The sequence below is a fragment of the Tenrec ecaudatus genome, chromosome 4 (assembly GCF_050624435.1).
Source record: "Tenrec ecaudatus isolate mTenEca1 chromosome 4, mTenEca1.hap1, whole genome shotgun sequence".
NCBI classification, from domain to species: Eukaryota; Metazoa; Chordata; class Mammalia; order Afrosoricida; family Tenrecidae; genus Tenrec; species Tenrec ecaudatus.
In genome coordinates, this window is record NC_134533.1 from 14,278,206 (window position 1) to 14,303,499 (window position 25,294).

General features: G+C 45.5%; 1 protein-coding gene across 1 annotated transcript in view; it reads left to right on the plus strand.

Moving 5' to 3' along the window:
* The first annotated feature begins 5,549 nt into the window (after positions 1–5,549).
* The window catches only part of PATL1 (PAT1 homolog 1, processing body mRNA decay factor), a 39,852-nt gene continuing 20,107 nt past the window's right edge, over positions 5,550–25,294 (plus strand). Inside the window, exons 1-8 of the mRNA XM_075545662.1 lie at positions 5,550–5,747; positions 7,749–7,860; positions 20,414–20,631; positions 21,151–21,231; positions 21,799–21,993; positions 22,874–22,975; positions 23,851–23,940; positions 24,567–24,787. Of these exons, the coding sequence (XP_075401777.1) occupies positions 5,733–5,747; positions 7,749–7,860; positions 20,414–20,631; positions 21,151–21,231; positions 21,799–21,993; positions 22,874–22,975; positions 23,851–23,940; positions 24,567–24,787 (1,034 nt within the window). The 5' untranslated portion in view covers positions 5,550–5,732. The remainder of the gene's footprint in view (positions 5,748–7,748; positions 7,861–20,413; positions 20,632–21,150; positions 21,232–21,798; positions 21,994–22,873; positions 22,976–23,850; positions 23,941–24,566; positions 24,788–25,294) is intronic.

A 25,294-nucleotide genomic window follows, 5' to 3' on the forward strand; every position in this document is an offset into this window, starting at 1 on the left:
CCGCCCTTGTTGTCACATGTATACCCCCAATCCCTCCTCTTCCTATTGAGTGTATGTCCCTTGACCACCCCCTCATTACTGTATTACCTATAGCACAGCCCCTTCCTGTGATGTATGTCCTCACCTGTAATTAGGGGGTTTGTATGTCCCCAGAGAAGATAAAAGCCTGGGCTAGCATTAAATCTCTCTCCCTCCACGTGGACCACCAAGCGGGGCTGAGGTGAGCATGCTACTATGAAATGTGTCTGACTCCTTTATTTCAATATTTCTCTTCTATCTCTCATGCTCTCTATACCTTTACTATGATCTTTACTTAATTTTCGCTGTACAACTGTGCCTACCGGACCCGTAATGATGTATTACGGGCTGGCTTCCCCTGACAAGAAGGGATGCTCCTTAAAGGAGAACTTCAGCAAAAAAAGAGGAAAACCCATTGTGAAATAGATTAATATAGTTGCTGCAACAATGGGCTGGCAGCTATGTACTACTGTGAGCATAGCATCTGTGGTAGTTACATAATTGGTTATCAACTTGAGACTATCGAGTGAAGGGGTGGAATTTTAGCTGTCAATCAGATGGCAGCTTAATGAACTCATTTGGAGATGCAATAAATAGCTCACTGGAGGCCAGATCCACACACCCTGTTGACAAGCCACATGGAGCTACACTGATGGAGCCAGAGTCCTGGAGCTGGAGAAGCCACGTGTAGACCCACACCAGTGCTGAGATGCTTCCACCACCACTGGATCCACAAGTCTTTCTACTCACTGACCTGTGATCTTCCTGCAGTCAGCATCATTGCATGTGTTCCATTGGTCTGAAGAGGAATTTATAGACTGGTATCAGACTTAAGGACTTGATCTGGACTGGAATGTTTTCTCAATATACAAGTGCTCTTTGATATAAAGCTTTCTTAGACACGAGTGTCTATGAATTTGTTTCTCTAGTCAACCCAGACTAACACAGCATCTAACAACTACAAAAGGGAATCTCAAGATCTCCCCCCATGCTTCTTGAAAGAAAACGGGAATTTTTGCTGATCCTCTATTTTACATCTTGTATACTCCTTTTGTCTTCATCCTTTTTGCAGTTTACACCAGAGGTATTATTTCTGTTGTTAAGGAGAATCGAGTTGGTTCCAATTCACAGCAACCCTATGTACAAAGAACAAAACACTGCCCGGGCCTGTGCCAGCCTCACAATTGTTATGTCTGAGCCCATTGATGCAGCCGCTGTGGAATCCATCTTGCTGGGAGTCTTTCTCTTTGTCAATGCCCCTCTATGTAAGCAAGCAGGTCTTATTTTTAGGCTTCTCTAATGACTGGTATAAATTGTTTTAGCTGTATTCTAAAGGTTATATTCTAAAGGTGTGTTGATCACTCATTTCAAAATATTTTTTTAACTTCTATTATGCTTTCTTCCCATTCCCAGTTCCACTCTCCTCAAGGCTGTCCATAGTTTGTTAAGGTGCACCAGAATACTTCATTATGATCAAGGGGAACCTGTACATGGATCAAGCAGTTGTGCAAACAGAACAAGGCAAAACTCCAAAGTTTATAAATAAAAAATGAAGTGTCAGGGTTGTGTCCTTTCACCTTACTTATTCACTCTGTATGATGAGCAAATTATCAGAGAAGCAGGATTATATGAAGAAGAATGTGGCTTCACGATTAGAGGAAGGCTTATTAACAACCTGTGACAGGCAGATGATACAATCTTGCTTGCTCAAAGTGAGGAAGATGTGAAGCTCTTCCTAATGAAGATCAAGGATTGTAGTCGTCCTCCAGTATGTGCTACAACTTGATGTAAAGAAAACAAAAATTCCTCACAACTAGACCACAACATGATAAAGGCAGACAAGATTGACATTTTAAAGGGTTACATCTTGCTTGGATCCACAATAAATGCTCAAGAGATCAAATGATGTATGTATTGCATTGGATAAATCTGCTACATAAGACTTATTTAGAGTGTTGAAAAGCAAGGATTCTTTGAGGATTAAGGTGAGCCTGGTCCAAGCCACGGCATTTTCAAGCACCTCACAAGCATATAAAAATTGGATATTGAATAAAGAGGACCAAAGAAGAATTGATGCATTTGAATTATGATGCTGGCGAAGAGTATTGAACGTCCCATGGACTGACAAAAGAAGAAACACATCTGTTTTGGAAGAAGTCCAGTCAGAATGATGCTTACATGCAAGGATGGCAAGACTTCATCTCCTGTACTTTGGACATGTTATCAGAAGAGACCAGTCCCTGGAAAAAGGCATCATGCTTGTAAAAGTGTGTGGGGGCAGATGGGGGGGGGGAGCAAAAAAGAGGAAGACCACAGATAAGGATGAATTGACACAGTGACTGCAGCAATGAGTTCAAACTAAGAACAATTGTGAGAATGGCACAGAACTGGGTGGTGTTCCATTCTATGAGGGGGTACCCCAAAAAAACCCGAAGTGCGATGGGCAGGGCAGAGCAGAGCTTTCATAGTTTGCATTTTCCCCGCTAGGTGAGTTAGTGCACCCACTGGTGTTGCCTGGGAAGACTCTCTCTGGTTTTGCTCAAACCTGGCTTTTTTTTTTTTTATGGCTGATTTAAAAGAACAGCATGCAACTGTGAAATTTTGTTTCCAGCTCAGGAAAAATTCTGCAGAAACTTGTCATGTTGAACACAGCTTTCAATATTGCCATGAAGTGTATGAGTAGTTTTCTTGTTTCAAAAAAGGTGAAATGTTGGTGACAAACCTCATTCTGAACATCGGTCACCTTCCTGAATGGATGAAAATGTGGACTAGGAGTTCATTTCGAGTTCATTCAACCCGGGCCAGACTGTTTATCAAGCTTTCTAGTTAGAGGTTCTGAAAAGAATGTATAACCATGTGCGACAAAAAAGGCCTAATGTGTGGCAGATGGGGGACTGGTTTTGACACCACGAAAATGCACCTGCTCACGCAGCCATCTCAGTGCACCAGTTTTTGGCAAAAAACAGCATGCCTCTCTTGCCGCATGCACCTGACTCACCTAGCCACACTCCACTCTGTGCGGTTTCTTTTTGCTTTCACAAATGAAGAGGGACATGAAAAGAGAGATTTGATGATGCAGAAGAGGTAAATAAAAAAAAAAGCAGATGAGTTTGAAAAATGTTTCCAAGAACAGAAGGGCGGATTTAACAAATGTATTCCTGGAGAGTACGTTGGAGGTGATAAGGGTCACTTAGAGTCAGGATCTGACTGGCGGGGAGGCTAACAGCAACAGCATTATGCTTCCTTAATTAACTCACGAGTTGGGACTTTTTTATATTACTGTTCTTAAAAGTATGGATATTTTTCCCCAATCGATTTTTCCAACTGATTTTTAAAATAAATGATGAGCAAATATGGTGCAGAAAATTAAGACTCAGAAAGGCTTATCTTAAAGGTCTAGATAACATTGTAAGCTTCTTTCAGGCAATAGGGTCTCCATTGAGGAAGTACCAGGGTTTTGAATTGGTTCATTTTCGCTTCCACTCCAGATAAGCTGAATCATAATCTACATTTTGAAAAGATTCCCAGGGGACTTTTATAGATTCCCCCAAATGACTATGTATATGTTAAGCACTCAGATCGTCCATTGCAGGGCTAAAGTGGGCAAAAGCCAGTATGTGAATCAATGAATGTGCCCTGACTTCCAATCAATCTTAACTTACTAAAGCAGGCAGGGGACCAGATTCAACCTGTGGGCCATCCCTAACCTCTAATCTATCTAACACGAATTCTTTGTAATTGTTGAGACATGCTATTACCTAGTACTGAGGGAACTTCAAAAATGTGTGGGGAAATTCCAACTGTCTACCTATTCCATTTTGCTGGGAACTGTGTGGAGCTCCCGCCTACGGGAAATTTTTTAACATCCCATGCATGCTTGAAAACCAGTGATGTTATCCCAGACCTGAAACACTTCTTTAAGACTGAGGTCAGGCCACCATAAATATTTACTTTTATCTGGACACACTGAACCACTGATGGGCTTTTGGAATCAGGTAAGATTGTCTCTTACCCAACTACCAACAGGTGACTTGGGGCAAATTACTTAACTTCTCTAATCCTTAATTTCCTCATTAAAAAATGGATAAGATAGCATCTATCTACCTCGTGGGACTGACATGAGCGATGAATTATGCAAAGCACCTTGCAGAGTGCCAGGTAGGCTTCAATCCCAGCCCCAAAGTATTAGGTGCAATCGGGTCATCGAATCACTACTGATCTCAAAAATCTCACTGCCATAGAGACGATTCGGACACAAAGCAACCCTGTCGGACAACTGGAACTACTCACGAGGTTGTTCAAGACCGTAAATCTTCAAAGGAACAGAAAGCTCCATCTTTCATCACGACCCTCCCTCCACCCCACCCCAAGTGGCGGGTGCATGAAAGTGGCTGACCACCTGGTGAGCAGTCCAACTCGAGACCCACTACCCCACCAGGGCTCCCACTACTTGCCCATCCCACCCCAGCCGCCAAAAACAGAAAACAAAACTCACGTACACACACAACTCACTGCCCTCCAGCCAATTCCAACGCAACCTTATAGGTCAGAGAGCTGCCCCAGTGGGTTGTCAGTCTAACAGGAGTAGAAAGTCTCATCCAACAATCAAAGCAACTGAGGTGTGCAGTTAATTTGCCCGAAAGTCTCCCACAACTCTGCCAGAGTCCATCCCGGCACCTAGCGACCCTACGGGTCTTAAAGCTTTGACTCTCTCCCCCTGAGCTAGTTACTACTGGATGCCAAGTTCCCCAGACTCGTTACCAGCAAGCGGGCACTGTGCTCTATGCCTTCCCTGGGCGAGGCTGCATTTTAAGGGACGCCTCGAGAGGGGGACGAGACCCTCAAGAACTGAGTTCCTCGTGGAAAGAGCTGGCTCGGTCAACTGCAACGGGCTCGCCACCCAGGCAAGTTCACTCCGGGGCCTCGGTGACCTTGCCGCCGCCTCCCCGGGAGGCGCCCTCTCCACGTGCCACAGGCGCCTAAAAATACCACCCTGCGCTTTCGGCACGACGAGCGCCGTCATCCTTCGGAACCACATAAATCACAGCCCAGGTTCGTTCGGAGGTGGACGCCGCTGATGGCGGCGGCGACGGATTACGCCCTTCCGACGAGCTGGAGTCTATTGTGAGCTTTCTCTGTCCGCTCTCTCAGGCCTCCGACCGGTGCTGACAGAAACGTGAGCCCCCCCGGTGCTAGAGACCCATTACTGGAGCTTACTTCTCCCGGCCCGGAGCCAACCCGGGACTCTTCCAAGCCATATCCTGTGACAGTCACACGGCTTTTCCCCGCCCCCCGCCCCAGTTGACGGAAAACTCGTGACCATCCTTCAGCGGGGCGGGCGCCGGGAAGCCGGGGGCGGGGCTCCCGGGCCAGCTCCCAGAGAAGCCCCCGACCGGCGGCGCCTGCGCAGTCGACCGCCGCGGGACCTCCTTCCCGCCGCCCAGACTCGGAAGCGGGACGCCCTATCGGCCCCTGCGTAGCCGCCGCCGCCGCCGCCGCCGCCGCCGCGGGGCGCCAAGCAGGGCGGCCGCCCGCCGCCAGGCGCGCCTGCGCACGTTCGCACGTACGCACGCACGCACGCACGCTCCGGCGTACGGCGGCGGCCAGGGGTCGCGAGCCGGTGGAGGACCCGCGCGCGGAGGACCCCGGAGAGTCAGCGCTTCTTTCCCTCCCTCCCCCACTCCCCTCCCCGATCCCTCCCCCCCTCCCCGAGAATGTTCCGCTACGAGGTGAGCTGTTGCGACCGGAAGTGACCCCTCCCTCCCCGCGCCCCTCTTCCTTTTGCACCCCGGGAGCGTCCGACCCACGCTCCTAGGAGTGAGGGGGGGGGGCCTAGACGGACGGAGTGAGCCGCGGGACCGCGGAGGACCACCGGCAGGAGTCATCCGTCTGTTGCGAGGGCTGTGAACTGGCTTGGGGCGGGTGCGGGGGGAGGCTGCCCCAACCTTGCCGCTGTGGAGAGCTGGCCTCCGTTTTGCTCCGGGGAGGGCCCGCTACCCGCGGTGACCAGGCCCCTCCGCCCCCGTCCCAGGACGAGACCTCTAGGGGAGCGCTTTGCACCGATCCCGCAGCCCTTCTTGAGGTAGCCCCCGGCATGCCCACAGATGCGTTTCCCGCCCCGGGATGTGCACCCCCGGTCTCCTCAGATTCACGCCGACCCGCACGCACTCAGTAGCCCACTCGAGGGACCATGGACCTGCCCCTTGACTTGGCTCCTAGCCTATGTGCTAATGGGGGGGGGCGCCTCCAATTTGGAAGGGGTGTGTCCAGCAGAAGTTTTCTGGACGAATGAAGGGTGGCTTGGGTCGGGTGCCGGGTGCCTGGAATGGAGCAACAGTCGTCGGAATTCTGACCCTGTTACTAACCCACGGTGTGACCTTGGGTGACCCCAGATCTCTGGGCCGAAGTGTCTGGGTTTGTAGAATCAAAGGGCATGTCTTTCCAATTCAAAACAAACGGTGATTTGGCTCAGTGGATCCCTGTCCTTTGGAAGGGTGTGTGTGACTGGAAGTTCCCTCTGATGTGGTGGACCTGAGTAGCTAGTGAGTTTGCTTTAAGAAAGTTTGTGAGGTCTTATGGCTGGATTGGATGACCTGCTAGCTTTGAACTCTTAGGAGTTGGTTTTTGCTCTGGGGGGTGACAGCCTTGCTAAGAGGGAGCCAGCCGGGCAAGGTTATCACCAAGCCTACCTCTTAAGAACTTGTGGCGCTCTGATCCTGAGCCTTTGGAAATTATAAGCAGATCTGCTTCATACTTAATAGGAGTTAAGACCAAACCACGCTTATGTAAACATGAAAGATGATGGGGTCCAGGGTGCAGAAACTGCCAAAAGAAAAAAAAACACGTGGAGATTCCGTTGAAAAGGATGATGTAAAAGGAGGAAAAGTTTAAAATTCAACATTTTAATGGAGATACCTATCATGTGTTCAAGTCAGTTACTGTTTTTGATGGCACCAACAACCAGGAACCCATCAAAGAAAGACTGTGACAGCTACATGGTTGCAAACTCCTGTAGGGTCCCCATGCAGCGACTCAATGGCTGTGAGCTTATTGTAGCTTTGGTTAGTGTACTCAGAACTACAGTTCAGGAGACTAAAGCTTAGAGCTTAGCACAGAGCCTGAAACATGATTGTTGCTCTATCAGAAAGAACGGGGCTTGTAAGAGGTGGAACCAGAACTTGAGTTTGCCATGTTACCACCACTTTCCCAGGATTCATTTACCGGTACTCGTTGAAAAATTAGCTTTCTGTTGTGTGACTAGAAATTGGACTTAAAGAAAGGGAAAGAGTGGGAAAATGAAGAGAAAGCTTTACAAGGGAGTAATCGTTTTTAAAACATGGCATGAATATGATAAGGAAGAGGAGAATTTTGTTGGAAAAGATAGATCAAAATCAAGCTAACTGATGTAGTATTTATTTTCATTCTGCTCCAACCTGTGGTGTAAAGGTAGTTGCAGGCCTACTTCCTTGATTTCATGAGGAAATGCTATTAGAGACTTGAAATATAGAACCAAAACACTTGGCAAAGAAGGATAAATGAAGGAACAGAAGATAGCAATTGAAAGAAAGGAAGATCCTGAAATATAGCAAATTGGGGAATGGAGAATCTGCCATCATTACAGGACATTATAATAAAACTATGTTCATTAGAGAAGAGAAAATGAACGTTTTTAAAATGAAGATGCGAGCTAATGAAAAGCTTAGCTCTTTCCTCTTTTTTCTTTCATACAGTCTTTAGAGGATTGCCCTCTAGACGAAGATGAAGATGCCTTTCAGGGCCTGGGAGAGGAAGATGAAGAGATTGACCAGTTCAATGATGATACCTTTGGGTCAGGAGCAGTCGGTAAGTGGCATTTTCTGTATTATCACCTGGGTCGGCACAATTATCTATTCCTGCTTTTAGAATAGTTGAATCTTCCCTAGAAACTTCTATGCTTCTAGACTCCTGTTTGACTCACCTAAAACACCAGGTATTAGCTCTGACCCTTTGAGCTATAGCTTAAGGCTGACAATATAAAGAATCCAGATGGTTACAAAAATAGGCACTTGGACAGGTTTTGAAATTTTTCTACAAGAGGAAGTCTTCAGTGTATAGGACACATCATTTAAGTAAAGGGAATTGGCTGATAACCTCAGTTCAAAACCACAAGCTGCTCCACAGGAAAAAGATGAGGTTTTCTACGTCTGTAAATAATTAGTCTCACGAACCCCCAAGGACAATTCTGTTCTGCCCTATAGGGTCAGAATTACTCTATGGTAGTGAGTAGTAGGGGGGCCTGTGGCTATGTGAGTTTCTGCTTAAAATCTGTCTTATCAATAGTATAATGAATGTGTTCTTAATCTGTCTTATCAATAGTATAGTGAATGACCCTGCTGTTGTCTTATAGTATCTGCAATACAAGTCTTTTATCCCAGAAGAATCCTGATGATAAGACTTGATGAGTTTTGTGCACAAATGAAGTTTTTCATTGCCTCAGAGAAAGTCGTAGAGGCCTGCTAAATATATAGGCAACGCTATAACAGTTGCTGCCATGGGGAATTTAGGGAGCAAGCATGTACGTATATGGTAAAGATTGAGAGCCTAAAGTGCATTGGTAAGGGCCAATGCAAATAGTTTTGCCTCTACTATTGATGTTGGGAAGCACCAATAAAAATGTTTGTGTTGGCTTGAGTGGAGAGGAGGACTCCCCCCCCCACCTCCTCACTGAGGAGGGATTCTGTGCCTTAGCCTCTGCCTTCATCTCTGAAGCTACTCCTCCCTCATCTTTATAGAGAATATTTTGCTGCCTTAATGATTCACCTCTTCCCCTCCTTTTGAGGCATATTCTTTCTACCTCCTCACACACACACCCCAATTTTCTTACCCCGAGGGGTATGTATTGTCTTCCCCTCTTACCTACTATACAGGAAAAAAACAAACAAAACAAGGAAGTATGGTTTTTTAAAAAAAAGAATGTGTTGGAATGCATAAATACGGGTAGCTATCTCTGCAGCTTGTACTTTCTGTTGATACAACCTAGTACACTTACATGTAAGGAAGGAAGGACATTTTAGCAGCAGTGAGTAATCATTCCCAAGATGCAAATGAGAAGTCTTAAAGTAACATAATGGTTACTCACTTTGCAGTCACACAGACAGCTTAAAGCTTTGATTGAATTGGCTGAACTAGCAAACATGGAAAAAGTGTCTTATTGTCCACCAGGTTTCCAGAATTCTTTAGAAACCTCAAGAAAAGGTTTTAAGATAAAGAAGCTGAACCCATTATGGCAGGCAGCCAAAGTCTTGGATTATAGCCATACCTAGGAGAGGAGACTGTCCAAGAGCATGACATGATCTAAGGCCCTGTCATCTCTCCTTGGAGATCACAGGGAAAGGGAAGTAGACTAGAATTACAAAGCAGGGAGCTGATGTGGACTGCAGATTGGATTTGGAAATTAGTTCAGTAATAACTTATGCAACAATGCAGAAATCACAAATATGCTGTACTCCTAGAACTCTCTGTGTTCAAATACTGTAACAAATGTTTCTTAGTTATCTAGTGACAAATACACAAAACATTAGGATTAGCATTACTTTCAGTTATTTAGAGAAGCCCTGGTGCTGTCGTGCATTGCTCACCACAAGGTGCACAGTTCAAAACCACCAGCCACTCTGTGGGAGCAAGACAGGGCTTTCTACTCCCATAGGGTCCCAGTCTCAAACCCACAGGGGCAGTTCCACCTTGTCCTATGAGTTAGAATTAACTCAATGCCAGTAATATTGGTTTTAGATTGCGTTTGTGTTCGTTACCTGCCTAGTCCTGCTGTATCAGAAATACAGTGCGTTTATGTAGAATTTATTCTCTCTCAGTTCTCTCTCCCAAATTCAAAATGCTAGCTCCAAGGGAAGGCTATCTGTCAGCTCTGGGGGAAGGTCCTGTTTCCTTTCAGCATCTATGGACCTGTCACTCCTTGGTTCTCTCCCTGTATGTTGCGATCAACCTTCCCTAGGGTCTAGGAGGAATATGAAGTTTGGAAAGCAGCTGAGTGCTCAAGTTCATTTCTTTCTGCTCACTTCTCCCTCCACTTAACTTTTATCTATCCTCTTATTTTCACACACCAGGGAAACGTCCTTGTGTGGGATCAGGGCTGGGCACTGTGAGTCGGAATGGTATCTTTGGCAGTGAGTTTAGTTTTTGGATCCCTCCCTAATCCACTTACAACTGATTGACTGATCACAGGGGATGATTACATAAATGCCTAACCACTGAGAAGCATCGCCTAGCCAAGGTCACGTGTGTTTTGGGTTTGTTTGTTTGGTTTAACTTTTTATCATGAGTTAGAGGCTTTGCAGATTGAATCATCATTTTTGTACTCAACAGTTTATCAGACCTCCCAATTACTCTACTCTGTTCCCATCATTTCCCCCCCCCATCTCCCTTTTATTGGATATTATCTTCCCCCGACCCTTTAGCCTATGGCTTCCCTTCTGGTAACCTTCATTCTGGTTCTTTTGGTATGGAAGACTTCTTGGTTTTATTTTATTTTTTTAGTAGTAATAGTGTCACAATACTCATCCATTTGTGATTGACTGATTGCACACAATAATGTCCTCCGCTTCCATCTATGTCGAGGTAGTTCACAGATTCACCATTATTCCACTGGGGTATGTGCCAGAGTATCCATTCTGCCATCGGTAGGCATTTAAGTTGTTTCCATTTTCTTGCTATTGTGAGTAGTGTTCTGATGAACATGGTAATTCAGTGGATTTATAGCTGTCGTAGTAAGAGGCAGCCACATAGTGATTGGGGTCAGTTTAGCACCTGCATGGAATGTTGACTTCCATAGTGCTACGGAAAGGCTTTTCCTGGGTTCTACGGCATTATTATGTCAATAGCAGTGGAATTGAAGGAAGACATACAAGCAGCACCATGTCATTGATGAAAACCAAGGTTCACGGAATTGATGGGATATCAGTTCTGGTGTTTCGGCAAACCAATGTAATATTGAAAGCAACTCACTCATCTGTATCTAGAAATTTGAAAGACAACTAACTCTGGCCAACTGACTGGAGAAGATCCCTATTTATACCCATTCAAAAGGGAAGCGATCCAGCAGAATGCAGGAAACCAGTTGCAGCAATACATAGTCAGAGAACTTTTGGAAACTTGATATGAATCTAGAAGAGAACATGGATTGAGGGTATTATTTTTAATGTCAGATATACCTTGGCTCAAAGAGAATACCAGGAAGATACTTTATTGGTTATGCAAAGGTGCCAGGCTGTGTAGATCATAACACAATATGGCTGACCTTGTAAACACAATACGGCCAGAGCTTAGATCAGTAGTGCAGACAAAATGAGTTCTTGTATGGTTTGAAATCAGGAGGTAGGGGCGAATGTTGCATCCTTCTGCCACACTTCATCTATGTACTGAGCAAATAAGCTGGAAAGGTGGCGTAGGTGGAGAAGAATGCAACATCAGCACCAAAGGAATACTCTTAACAGCCTGCAAAATGTAGATGGTACCACAACCCTGCTGAAAGCAAAGGGGACTTCCGGCACTTACCAATTAATGGATATCAAAGACTACTGCCTTCAGTATGGATTACACCCAAACACAAAACAAAAATCCCCACACCTTGACGAGTGGGAACATGGTACATGGTTATAGTTGGAGACATGGACAAGCTCAGTGGCTATAGTTGGAGACATGGACAAGCTCAGTGGCTATAGTTGGAGACATGGACAAGCTCAGTGGCTATCGTTGCAGACATGGACAAGCTCAGTGGCTATAGTTGCAGACATGGACAAGCTCAGTGGCTATAGTTGGAGACATGGACAAGCTCAGTGGCTATAATTGGAGACATGGACAAGCTCAGTGGCTATCGTTGCAGACATGGACAAGCTCAGTGGCTATCGTTGCAGACATGGACAAGCTCAGTGGCTATCGTTGCAGACATGGACAAGCTCAGTGGCTATCGTTGCAGACATGGACAAGATCATAGTTGTCGAGGAGTTCCTTGTACTTGGAGCCACGATCGACACATGGAAGCAACAGTCATGAGATAGTGAAGTGTTGCATCCAGTAAATCTGCATGAGTCCTATTTAAAGTGGTAAGATAGAGATGTCACTTCGAGGACTAAGATGATCCTGACCCAAGTCATGATCCTGTCATTCTCATCTGCATGTAGAAGCTGGACAGTGCGTAAGAAGGATTTATATTTATGCCTTTGTTATGATGTTAGATAAAAAGATTGAATAGACTATGGATTGTCAGAAGGAAACACAGACTGTCTTGGGAGAAGTACAATCAGAATATCCCCTAGAAACAAGGGTAGCAAGACGACGCCTCACTCCGGACACATTTTCAGGAAGGACCAGTGCCTGGAGGAGTACAGCAGACGTGGTAAAGTAGAAAAAGAGGAAGGCGATTGACGCTATGACTGCGGCAGAGGCTGGCACTGGACTGTGCATACTGGGTTACTATGAATCGGAAGCGACTCCACGACACCTAACAACAACGTGTCCTCACAAAGTGGGAATGATCATCCCTTAAAAAGATAGTCGAGTATGGAAGAGGAGGTTGGGGAGAAGAATTGTATGACAATAAAAGTGAAAAATTTAAAAACAGATCTTAGAGTGTGCAGAACTGTACTTCATAAGGCACGGGGAAAGAAAAGTACACCACATTGAAGTGCCTAGAAGCTGAAGAAATAGGTTGTAGGAAGTACAAAGGACTTCTAACAAAGGAAATTAAAAGATGGGAATTTCCCTACAAAGTTTCTTGAAGCCCCTTTGGGAAAGCAGTGAAAATCACATATATTTAGCCCATTTTTTAATCTTAGAGCTTTTACAAAGGTGATGAAAAGGACTTCATGGCCTGCAAACTTTATAATGGAGAAGAGTTTGGGGTTTTATTTTAGAGAAGAGTTTTCTAATGATTGAGAAAACTATAAGCTTGAGATGTGAAGTTAAAATTCAGAATTAAAATCTGAATTCTTCCTAACATCTTAGCATAAGTACTGTGACCGTTGCATATACAAGGGAACTTCAGAAAGTTCATCGAGAAGCTGAAGCGAAAGATTAGCATTTTCCCTGAACTTTCTGAAGCCCCCTTATATAGATAGGTATTATAACAACAACAAAACTCACTGACATTGAGTCGATGCTGACTCATAGTGACCCTATAGGATAAGGTAGAACTGTCCCTTTGAGTTTCCAAGACTTACCTGTTAATGGAAATAGAAAGCCGTCTTTCAACCTACATTTATATACAGACACCAAAAGCCACGGTCATCAAATTGATTCCAATTCAGAATGAAGCAGGGAACTAACAGAGGTCTGTGGGGCCAGCCCCCATCCCAGCTACATTGACCCCCCCCCCCTCCCCAGAATATTGAATTACAGAGGACAGAACTGAATAAACTGCCCAGGGAGATGGCGGGCTTGCCCAGACCACCTGGGAGCAAACTACGAGGGAAAGAGAAAAAATGGTCCGCATTGTGGCCCACCACACCCAAGGACGACACTCCTGCTTGGAGTGGCCAAGGCACAGAAAGGATCAAAGGGCCAGCCCCACCATGAGACATGACGTCCCCTCACTGACCCACAGCATTGGAGAGACAGTGCGGGAATTGTGCCCTGTCTCACACACACACACACACACACACACACACACACACACACACACACACCCCTCACCAGGGCAAAACAAGGGAGTGTAGCAGAGCAGCAAGGGGAACAAAGCAACAAAATCCCTGAGGAATCCTGAAAATAGACTTTAGACTCCAAGGGCAGGGTTTGGCACCTCCTCAGACTCAATTGGAAAACATACGTAAGGGTTAGCAGACAGACCTGGAGCTCTATTGATAGACCCTTTTTTTTCTTCCTTTTCACATCTATATAAGATAGGCAAGATATTTATCCCAAGGAGAAAACGGGACCAGCGGTTCCAGGAGGACGGAGGAGATGGGGAAAGGGAGCAGGAACCAACAAACCCAGGGACAAGGGAATAGCAAGCGATCTAAAATCAATGGCGAGGAGGGCACAGAATGCCTGTGGGGTTCAGCCAAGGGCAGTGTAGCCAAGAGGGATTATTGAGACCGAATAAAGATCAAACAAGATAGTGGGACAGGAGGAAAGTAAAAGGAAATAGAAAAGAACTGGGAGGCAAAAGACATATATAGGGATATAAATGTGGGTATGTACATATATAAATGTATTAACATATAAGCAATAGGGATATAGGCCCATGTACATTAATTATATGTTAAGTATTAAGGTAGTAAAGTGACATTGGGCCTCTAATCAAGTCCCTTTGTCTAATAACCTGGCATTCTGTGATGCTCACCTTCCTCACGATCACTGAAGTCAAAATAGGTACATAGCTTGACACAATGGATGCACGTATGGATTGTGATCAGAGTTGCACAAACCCCCAATAAAATGATTTTTTTAAGTGGGTACATAAGCAAATATGGTGAAGAAAGATGCTGGTGCCCGGCTATTAGCAGATAAAGCGTGTGGGTTCTTAAAGGCTTGAAGTGGTCGTCTAGCAGGGAAGCAACAAAGCCCACATGGAAGAATCATACCACCCGGTGTGATCACGAGGTATCAACAGGATCAGGTATAAGGCTTCAGAAGACCCTAAAGAAGCAATCATTTATGTGAACAAGGAGATCCAGAGTGGAGACTCAAAACCCATCTGTAGACAATGAATGGGACATCCTCACAGAATGGTCACAAGAAAGGGATGAGCCAGCCACGGTGCAATAAAACACCAACAAAACACAATATTCCTCTAGTTCTTTAATGCTTCCACCCTGCCACTATCATGACCCCAGCTCTACCTGACAAATATGGCTAGACCAGAGCAGGTACACTGGTACAGACAAAGAGCTTGAAACACACAGAATCTGGGACAGGTAAGCCTTGCAGAAACAATAATGGGAGTAGCGATACCATGAGGGGAGGGGGAAGGTAGGGGGAGAAAGGGGGAACTCATTGCAATGATCAATGTATAATACCCCCCCTCCCCCAGGGGGACACAACAGAAATGTGGGTGAAGGGAGATTTATCAAGGGTTCATGAGGGTGGGGAAGAGAGGGAAAATAGAGGAGCTAATAGCAAGGGCTCCAGTAGAAAGAACAAATTTGGGAAATGATGTCAGCATATGTATCAGTGTGCTTGATGTAATTGATGGTTGGATTGTTGTAAGAGCCCCCAATAAAATGAGTTATTTAAAAAAAAATTTTTTTCCAACTCATATCAACTCTAGGGCAGGAGTAGAAGTGCCCCAGTGGGTTTCCAGGACTTAGCTGTTAGCGGAAATAGAAAGCCCTGCCTTTCTCCCTTGATTTATGTACGTACAGCAAAACCCACTGCCATCAAACTGATTCTGAGTCATAGCAACTCTGTCAGGCCTGGGTAGAACTGCCTCTGTAAATTTCCAAGGCATCAGATCTTCAAGAGAGCTAGACGCCTCATCTTTCTCACTCAGTGACCAGTGGACTCAAACTGCTGACCCTGTGGTTAGTAGCCCGATGCCTAACTCACTATGTCACCACGACTCCTACAAACACACGCATACACAAGTTACACGTACACATTTCCAAAACAGTACATATAGATGATGATACAGATGCAAAGAGAGAATTGCTTTCTAGACCAACCTATGACTTGTTTGATACACCTCTGATAGTTTTTCATTCAAGGATTGAATGCCTTAAATAACACCTGTTAGTACAGAAGCTTTGATTATGGGTTGGGTTTATATTTTTTGTTTTGATTGCAGTTACTAGCTACAGATGGTGTGGATCATCTTTCCCTAGTCACTATCTTCATGACTTGGCATCATCATTGCCATTCTCTAATAATAAAAACTTCGGTTTATGTGATTTTTTAAAATCATTTTATTGTGGGCTCTTACAGTTCTTATCACAATCCATACATACATCCATTGTGTCAAGCACATTTGTACATATATTTCCATAGTTTTCAAAACATTTTCTTTCTACTTGAACCCTTGGTATCAGCTTGCTTTTCCCCTTCCCCCACCCTCCTTCTCCCATGAACATTTTTTTTCATGTCTTGATCATTTTTTTTATGTCTTACACCGAAAGCTGTCTCCCTTCACCCACTTTTCTGTTGTCTGTCTCCCAGGAAGGGGGATTATACATCGACCATTGTGTTCGGTTTTCCCCTGCTCCCCCACCCTTGCCCTTCCTCTCCGGTATCACTACTCTCATTATTGTTCCTTGGAGGGGAGGGGGGGGTTATCTGTCCTGGGTTCCCTGTGTGTCAAGCTCTTATCTGTACCAGTGTATGTGCTCTGGTCTAGTGGATTTGTAAAGTAGAATTGGGGTCGTGATAGTGGGAGGGAGGAAGCATTAAGGAGCTAGAGGAAAGTTGTATGTTTCATCTGTGCTCACTGCACCCTGACTGGCTCCCCTCTTCCTTGTGACCCTTATGTGAGGGGATATCCAATTGTGTACAAATGGGCTTTTTGTCACCACTCTGCCTTCCCCCTCATTCACATCGATAAAATGTTATGTTCTGGGTCTTTGATGCCTGATACTTGATCCCATGGATACCTCATGGTCACACAGGGCTTGAAGGTAAACAAGCAGCCATCTAGCTGAGAAGCAGCAAAGCCTGCGATGTTGGTTTTATGCTGGTCACCATCCGAACAGTTTCATATATGAGGGGACGTCAAAGAGTTGTTGAGAAAATAGACTTGAAAGATAGAAACATTTTAATAAACTTTTTAAAGATTTGAGTATATTCTCCCAGCGGCCCTAAGTCCGAGATACTATTGTTTTTATCCTTATTTTACAGATGAGGAATTGAAAGGTTAAGTGACTGTAAATACAATCGATGGAAATAACCACTTAGGTTAAAACCATCCTAGGGGAATTTTTTGAAACTTCTGCCTTGATTTGAAAGGGCTGCCCATTCGTTCTGTATCCCTTTTATCAATAACTCCTTTAGGAACTTGAAAGTGCCTAGATATACTTTTTATTCTGTTTTAAAATAGCCTTCAAAGAGGTCTCAGATTTTTTTACAGCAAGTGGAATGGTGGAAGGGGTCAGAGATTCAGTCCGAGTGCAGGGTTATCAGATGGAGGAAACCACCCCTCCACCCTTCATTTCTCTTGGTGTTCCTTTGCCCCGCCCACTGTCCTGTGGAGGCATGTGGACTGAGTTCAGTCGTTAACATATTTAAGGAATCGTATTTTTCGGTCTTTAGGAAAGGGTACATGATGAAGTCTGCTGTAGGGAAGGCATAAGATCTCTGACACACCACCTCAGTTGGTTTTTCACAAAAGCAAGATAGAGAAAATATTCAAGTTGACAAGGATTTTTGTCTTGCTTAGATACACAACCAGTACTCTTGACACATTGCATTGGATAAATCTGCACAAAACTTCTTGAAAGTGTTGGAAAGCAAGGGTTTTTCTTTGAGAACTGAGGTGCACCTGACCCAAACCATGGAGTTTTCAGTTGCTTCATATGTTTGTCAAAGTGGGACATTGAATAAGGAAGACCAAAGTAGAATGATGTGTTGGAATTGTGCTGGCAAAGAATTTTGAAATTACCACAGACTGCTAAAAGGACAAAGAACTCTCTCTTGCAAGAAGGACAGCCAAAAGTGCTCCGTAGAGGCCAGGGTGGCGAGACAAGCATACTTTGGACATGGCAGGAGAGGCCAGTCCCTGGAGAAGACCATCACGCTTGATGGAGTAGAGTAGTAGCAAACCAGAGGAAGACCCCTGGTGAGATGGATTGACACCGTGGCTGCTGCAACACTAGGCTCAAGCATCAACCTGATGGTGAAGATGTTGCAGGACTAGGCAGTGCTTCCGTTCTGTTGTACACAGGGTCACTGTCCATCGGAACTGACTCAGTGGCACCTGACAGCAACATTAAAAATTGCTATTAATCCATAGGCTCGCCTGTGAGGGGAAAAATCCAATTACTTACAAATAAAACTGAACACATATATATTTAGCGTATATTCACATATTTTTTTAATGAGCTAAAGGGCATATGTACCTGGTGAAAAGCTGCATGATATACTGTCTCCGAAACCCCTCTCAGTGGCAGTGGGTTTGGTATTTTGGATTGGTACACGCATGGAAAGATGTACAAAATTGTTAAAGTCGAAAGAAAGCAAGTGAAATTTGATAGGCTGCATTTTTTTTTAAAACTTCACTGACAGCTGATAGAATTATAGGGAACTTTCTATGCCACATATTTCTTTAACACATGTATTTGAACGCAGAAAGAATGAATAAAGATAGTTTATAGGGTGTGTACACATGAGTCTCAGGAAAACATAGTTCCCGTTTATTACACCTTTACTATGTACCAGGCACCCTGGGGCTTGTTTTTTTTCCTCTCCATGTAGTGGTATCTCTTACTCTTTCTTCCACTTGATTCTCTGCGGTATTTAGATTGAAGGCATTGTCCTCAAGGACAGTTTTCAGAATTCTCTTTCTATTAGTTATGAAGGGGATTATGTGTTATTCCTCTCGAATTTTATAAGACACAGAAAACAACTACGAGCGAACCATGTAGCATACACGGACGACCACCTTCTTTGTGAGGTAGAAAATATTATGTGTTTAGATTGAAGTGGAGAGAATGAAATGGGAGGATGGTTTGGGGGAAGCTTCAGCGGAGTGGGAGGGGCGTGAGAGCTTGTCTGATGGAGAATGGATTGATCAGATTGGGAACCCTGGAATGAGAGACATGATCAAAGTAAGATGGTCTACTGATGGAAACACCGACCGAAGCTTCTGAAGATTTCCCATCTGTGCTATAGGGACTCAAAAATAATGCAGTGCCATCCTAATCAGAAAGAAAATAACTCAGCCCTCTTGGCAGGGCTGCAGATTGTACAGTAGTGAACAGATAGAACAAAGACAGAGGGCACGAGCCTGGTGCAAGTCACCACCCCCTTCTCCCCAAGTTACAGAAGACACCTGACAAGCCTCCATGACAAAATTGACAGCCCGATTTTCAACACAGCAGCCTGCATGTCCCTTTTAAGAAAAGTAGCCACGGGAGGGGGCTGGGGAATGAGGAGCTGATACCAAGGGCTCAATAGAAAGTAAATGTCTGGAAATGAATGAAGGCAACATATGTACAAACATGCCTGATGCAATCAATGCATGGATTGTAACAAGAGTTGTCAGAGTCCCCAATAAAACTATCTTTTAATAAAAGTAAGTAAAACAACAAAGAAATGTTTTTTAAAAAGCACCCATTGTATAATGCTAAATGTAAATATATTAAATAAATATGCCTTTACTGCTTTTGTTTTTGTGATTCACATGTAACTATGTACAGATTAAAGTAAACTTTGATTTTAAAAAGCAAAAAGGAAAGGAGCCACATCAAGATCTCTAATGATGCCCCATTTAAACCGGAGTACCCCACGAGGGCCTGTATGAGCTCCTACCGCCTGCCTCTTTGATCAAAACTTCTCTGTCTGTCTTGCTCATTCCACTCCTTGCTGTTCCTTAAACGCACCACTCTGATTCACACCTCACGATCTCTGTGCGGACAATCCCTCTGCCTGGGATGCTCCTTTCGCAGGTGTCCACAATCAACTTTTCTATGCCTGCTGCATTGTCATCTTGTGCTGTGTTGCTTAAAATCAGGAAGGCTGCGTGTCAGGCTGTATCCTCTCGTACTTACGTGCTGAGCATATGGCTCCAGGAAATGGGCTGTGTGACAAGGACCACAGCATCAAGATCCACGGAAGGCTTGTGAGAATCGGAGACTGCCGCCCTTGGTGGGGATTGCAACTCAGTGTGAAGAAAACAAGTGCAGGGACTCCAGTGCCCGAGACAAGCTTCTTTACTAGTGGTGGTAGATCCCTCTACTCTCTGCGTTTACCTCTCGCAAGGTAAAATGTGTTGCAAGCCACGCCCCAGGGAAACTCCTTATATTGGATCAAGGGTATGACGAGAGCAAGGATGTTGCATCCCAAACCTAATCTTCCGTTGGTGTCTACTTTTGACCACTCCGTGAGGATGATTGCGGAGCTGCCCGTTTACATGCTCACATACCTGAGAATCACGGCCCATCCAGATCGACACACATTTGCGGGGAGCACAATTTAATCTATCACGGTTTCCAAATACAGCTTGAACTCCCTTGATAATGTACTGAGTAATTAATCTAAGCATTCAGATATTATCCCAGGTACAATATTAATTTGTTCCTACTGGTGAGAAGCCCACTTAAATGTGTCCCTTATGATGAGCCTCATTTCACATCTCTAAGTAGAAACTTGGCTTTCTACTCATTCTCCGGAGTTGGATTTGTTCATCTGGCTAACTGAAGAATTTCATAAAACTTTGGTGCTGGTCTGAACGGTGTCTGTTTTTCCTGGTTTCCTGTAGATGATGATTGGCAGGAAGCACATGAGCGCCTGGCCGAATTGGAAGAGAAGGTGCCGGTGACAGTTCCTGAACAAACAGGCAATGGGGAAAGGGATGAGATGGACTTGCTGGGTGACCATGAGGAGAACCTGGCAGAAAGGCTGAGTAAAATGGTCATCGAAAATGAACTAGAAGACCCTGCTATCATGAGAGCCGTGCAGACCAGACCAGTTTTGCAAGTAAGTTTGATCTGACTTGACAATCACAGCAGTTGGCATTTGTGCAGAGGGGTGTTGAGCTTTGCCATTTTATGCCCTCTACTGTAATGAAAGAAGGGCCCGTGGTGGGGTGCTGATTATGAGTTGGATCGTGAACAGCTGTGATCAGCCAGGTCAGCAGTTCAAACCCACCAGCTGCCTGGGGAAATGGATGGGGTTCTCTACTATCATGAGTAGTAGTCTCAGAAACCCACAGGACAGTGCTACCCTGTCCTGTAGGGTTGCTATGAGTTGGCATCAACTCGATGGCAAGGGGTTCATAATGAAAGAATTACCTTTGGAAAGTAGACTGATAAAACACTTCCTAGAGGAGCAGATTCAAAGATGAAGCTAGGAGCACCTTGTGATTGAGAGCACGATCAGTGTTTTATTCTCCAGCAGTGGAGGCTCTTTTGGATCCTCATGTTCTACAGCAGCATCTCAGTCAGAGTTCTCACATTTAGACTTTATGTGTGTGTGTGTTTGTTTTTATTTTGTTAGCCCCAACCAGGAAGTCTCAATTCCAGCATCTGGGATGGATCTGAAGTTCTGAGGCGAATTCGAGGACCACTGCTTGCTCAGGTATTAAACATTTCCTCCTTCTCTAGCATTCCTAACATGCGAACATTTCATGCTGGCTCCTCAGATCACGGTTTTCTCCGTGAAAGAGTGGATACGTGTACCTCAGTTGCCAATAGTCTGTTGACTGCTGCATCCAGCACCTAACAGCTGTACCTGCTGATGCCCCTGCCTCACCCTCCTCAGCAGTGCTCATTTGCTCTATTGTGAGAAGGGGAATCAGGAGCCAACTAAAATTTGTCAGTTTGCGGTGTAAATTACTTGAAAAGTCATTTACAGGCACAAGAACAGATGGGTGGCTGGCGGTGGTCGGAGGGGTTGACTACAAAGGAATTTGAGGGAGGAATGGAACTTCTAAACCTGGATTAGAGTGGCTGATCACAGATCATGTTTGTACCAAAATTTAGAGAGCTAGGCACTACTAGAGAGAGTGCCTTTACTACACGTAAATTTAAAAGTAAAACATAAAAAGTGTAAGATATTTGGGCATTTGAAGAGATTGCTAAAATTTTTCCAATTTGCTAATTTCTGTTTTCTGGAGTTTTATGTTTTAACCACTTCTCCCGTTAGGAAATGCCTACCGTGTCTGTACTAGAATATGCCTTGCCCCAGAGGCCCCCACAGGGCCCAGAAGATGATCGGGATCTTTCTGAGCGTGCATTACCCAGGAGGTCCACTTCCCCGATCATTGGGAGCCCCCCCGTGAGAGCTGTTCCCATAGGCACCCCACCTAAACAGATGGCAGTGCCCAGCTTCAACCAGCAGGTACCTCTCATTAACAGGCACTCAGCCCAGGCTATTGGGAATCTGGACCCAATCGTTTGGGAAATGGGTGATGCTGGGCGGGAGGAGGATTGGCAGTGTTGGGTAGGCATTAGATTAGAAAGAAAACTAGCCAAGTAGAGGAGACACCAGTGCAAATCAGAGACACATTCCCTAGCACCTTTTCTTGCTGCTGCTGTTGTTGGCTTTTAATTGGGGGAGAAGGGTCGCTCACCACACGGAGCGTGAATGTCCTGTGTCAAGTGTCTTGGAGGCTGCCCAAACATGCAGAGAGAACTAAAAGCTGGTGGGAGTTGGGAGCACACGGCATGGTCCACATCCCTTTTTACCTTTAAGATATCCCTGCTTTCCCTAGAGCCTGTGCAGTCCTGTTCCATAGACTTCCCTCCACCTGAAACCAGCAGCTGAAAAGGAAGGCCAATTTGGAAGGTATGGGGGGAGGGTGGTGTTGGTATGGCCTAGTCAGGCTCGCTGTCCGATGGAGTCACGTGTGTATCAGGAAAGCGCTGAGCATGGCGGCCATCTCACAGCTCCTCAGAAAAGGACTTAGTTAATCCTCCAGCTTTCTTATTCCTTCCCCCTCGCTGCTACCAAGACCAATCCTCTTGGAGAGAATTTGCAAGTCAGAATATCTGCTGGTACCTCCCTCAGATAGCATGGAAGGGTGGGGTAACTGGAGAATTAGCTAACCCTTCCTCCGTGAGAACTCTGGAAAGAGGAAGTGACCCCTAGCCACAACAGTTTGTGTAGCTGCAGGGCTTGGCACGGAGCTGTGTCTCTGCCAGTACTTGAGGGGAGGGAGTGTAGGTGGAGGAAAAACTGACTTAATTGAATGTAGTTGTGTATATGCTTGTCCTGATAGATTCTGTGTCCGAAGCCAGTCCACGTCCGGCCTCCAATGCCATCACGTTACCCTGCTCCCTATGGTGAGAGAATGTCTCCAAACCAGCTCTGCGGTGTCCCGGTATGTCATTTTGCCGCTGGAGGAAATGGTGTACTTAAGTATTCCCAGACTGCCGCCTATGTGGGCACTACCAGTTAATATCGTTGGTTGCTGTCAAGTCGAATGTGACTCATGGAGACTCACCCTGTGTGTAACAGTCAAACTATTCCATAGAGTTTTTTCTTGGTTTCAGTTATAGCAGGGCAGGTCGCCAGGCCTTTCTTCCATGTTACTAGAAGAGTTCGAATTGCTGCCTTTTAGGTTAGCCGTCCAAGGCAAAACTGTTGACGGCACCCAAGGAGGGGCCTTTGTCAGTATATTCCATCTTCCTGGTTGGGTACCTTTTTTTATCCTCACACTTGATTATCTGGATCTGATGGTCCCCAAGCCCAGAATGTATGGCCCATCATGCTCAGTCGCCTCACACCTCATGTTCTTCTCATCTGTGCACAATAGGAATCCTCAGTGTGACTCTCTGGCCCCCTACTACTTCAGTACTGCACGCCTCATTCTCCTACTTGCTTTTTCGTGCCATGTGATCGGAGTACTTTATACGTCCTAGCACTGTTGAGTCTTATATTCCCTCTGGAAAGCTTGACGCTACAACATCAACTCCCAGACTTAGACTACTGCCTCCTTTTCAAGAAGCGGGGCGGGGGGAACGGTGCCTGCAGGCCATTGAAAATTTTAGTAGTATAGCTGGTCATCCAGGATAAAGGGTAGCTATCTGCTTTTGCCACTCCCTTGAGAGATCCCGTGCCCCCCAGGGAGCAACAGCCCCCAGTGTGGGAAATATTGCTCTATAGTTTTCAAGCTTTCACCTGCATTGTGGCTGAGTGCCCTTACTAGATTGATGTTTCATAGTATGAATATGACTTTCTTTCTTTTTTCCTTAGAACTCTTCCCTCTTAGGTCACCCTTTCCCTCCTAGTGTCCCTCCGGTTCTCAGCCCTCTCCAAAGAGCACAGCTTCTCGGAGGAGCTCAGGTAAGCCTAGGAAACACACCCCACCCCACCCCACCCCCACCCCCTCGCCCAGAGCTCCTAGGTTCTCAGAGGCCCAATAAAGAGTGCTACTGTTGTGGGCTGCCCTGTATTGCCCACACAGAGCTGCCCTGTGTGGGCCTTCGTAGGTTGTAGTCTTTGTGAAAACTGACTGTCAAGGCCGTTTGAACCTGGGGGTTCAAGCGGCTGACCTTCCAGTTACCAACCATGAGCTTGCCTGTTACACCACCACTGGGGCTCCATGCATTTGATGAAAATAGCCTCTTTTTTTTTGCTGTGGTGGGGGGGGAGCAGTTATTCATTCACTACTGCCTATTTTCTTTTTTTAACTTTTTGATGAAAAGCAAAGGGACTTGCTCCATAGGGTTTTCCCGGTTCTAATCTTTACAAAAACACAGCACTCAGCCTTTCTACCATGGGTGGGTGTGTGTGTGTGTGTGTGTGTGTGTGTGTGTGTGTGTGTGTGTGTGTGTGTGTAAGGGGGCGGCTGGGTGGGTTGTATAAAGTCCAACCTTTAGATGCAAAGCTCCGCACACACCATTGGCCCTGCCCTGGGACTTTAGGGGCTTACAGGCGAACTGAACCCAAGATCTGGTTCCTCTTTGTAGCTACAGCCTGGACGGATGTCTCCCAGCCAGTTTGCACGGGTCCCGGGATTTGTCAGTAGCCCACTAGCTGCCGTGAATTCCAAGCTGCTGCAAGGGCGAGTTGGGCAGATGCTTCCCCCCGCACCAGGCTTTCGTGCCTTCTTCAGTGCGCCCCGCCCCGCTACGCCACCTCCACCACCACAGCACCCTCCCGGCCCAGGACCTCACCTGCAAAACCTCAGGTATCCCAAGCGTAGCCTTCTTTCTTTTATCCGTTGTCAGCCAGGTGTCTAGGTCAATAATGCAGTACAGAAGTGGCTTTTGATACTTGCAAGCAGAGCAGTGTGTTTTGAGATTGGAGTGGATCAGATCAGATGATCCTCAAATCGCAAAACACAATAATGTTTTACCACTTCCCCCTCTCGTGAGTCACGCATTCCTCAAGAGCCATGTGTCTCCTGTACACAGTCTCACACTACAAGTTTCATCCATGCTTGTAACATTTATCCTAAAGTTTGTTGTGTCTCACTCCATTCCCTTTTTGCAAAGACACAGGAACACACAGTGCCAGTCGCTTGATAAGAATTTCCACAAACAGAAACAGATCTAGCTGCTGAGAAGTCCGCTCCGCTGGTGGCAACACGAGCTAAGCTGCTGTATTCCACCCTCTGGTTTTCCAAGAAGAGTTCAAGTTCCTGCTTCAGCAAAGTCACATTTTATTACATATTCTGCATACTGTGTCTTTCCCA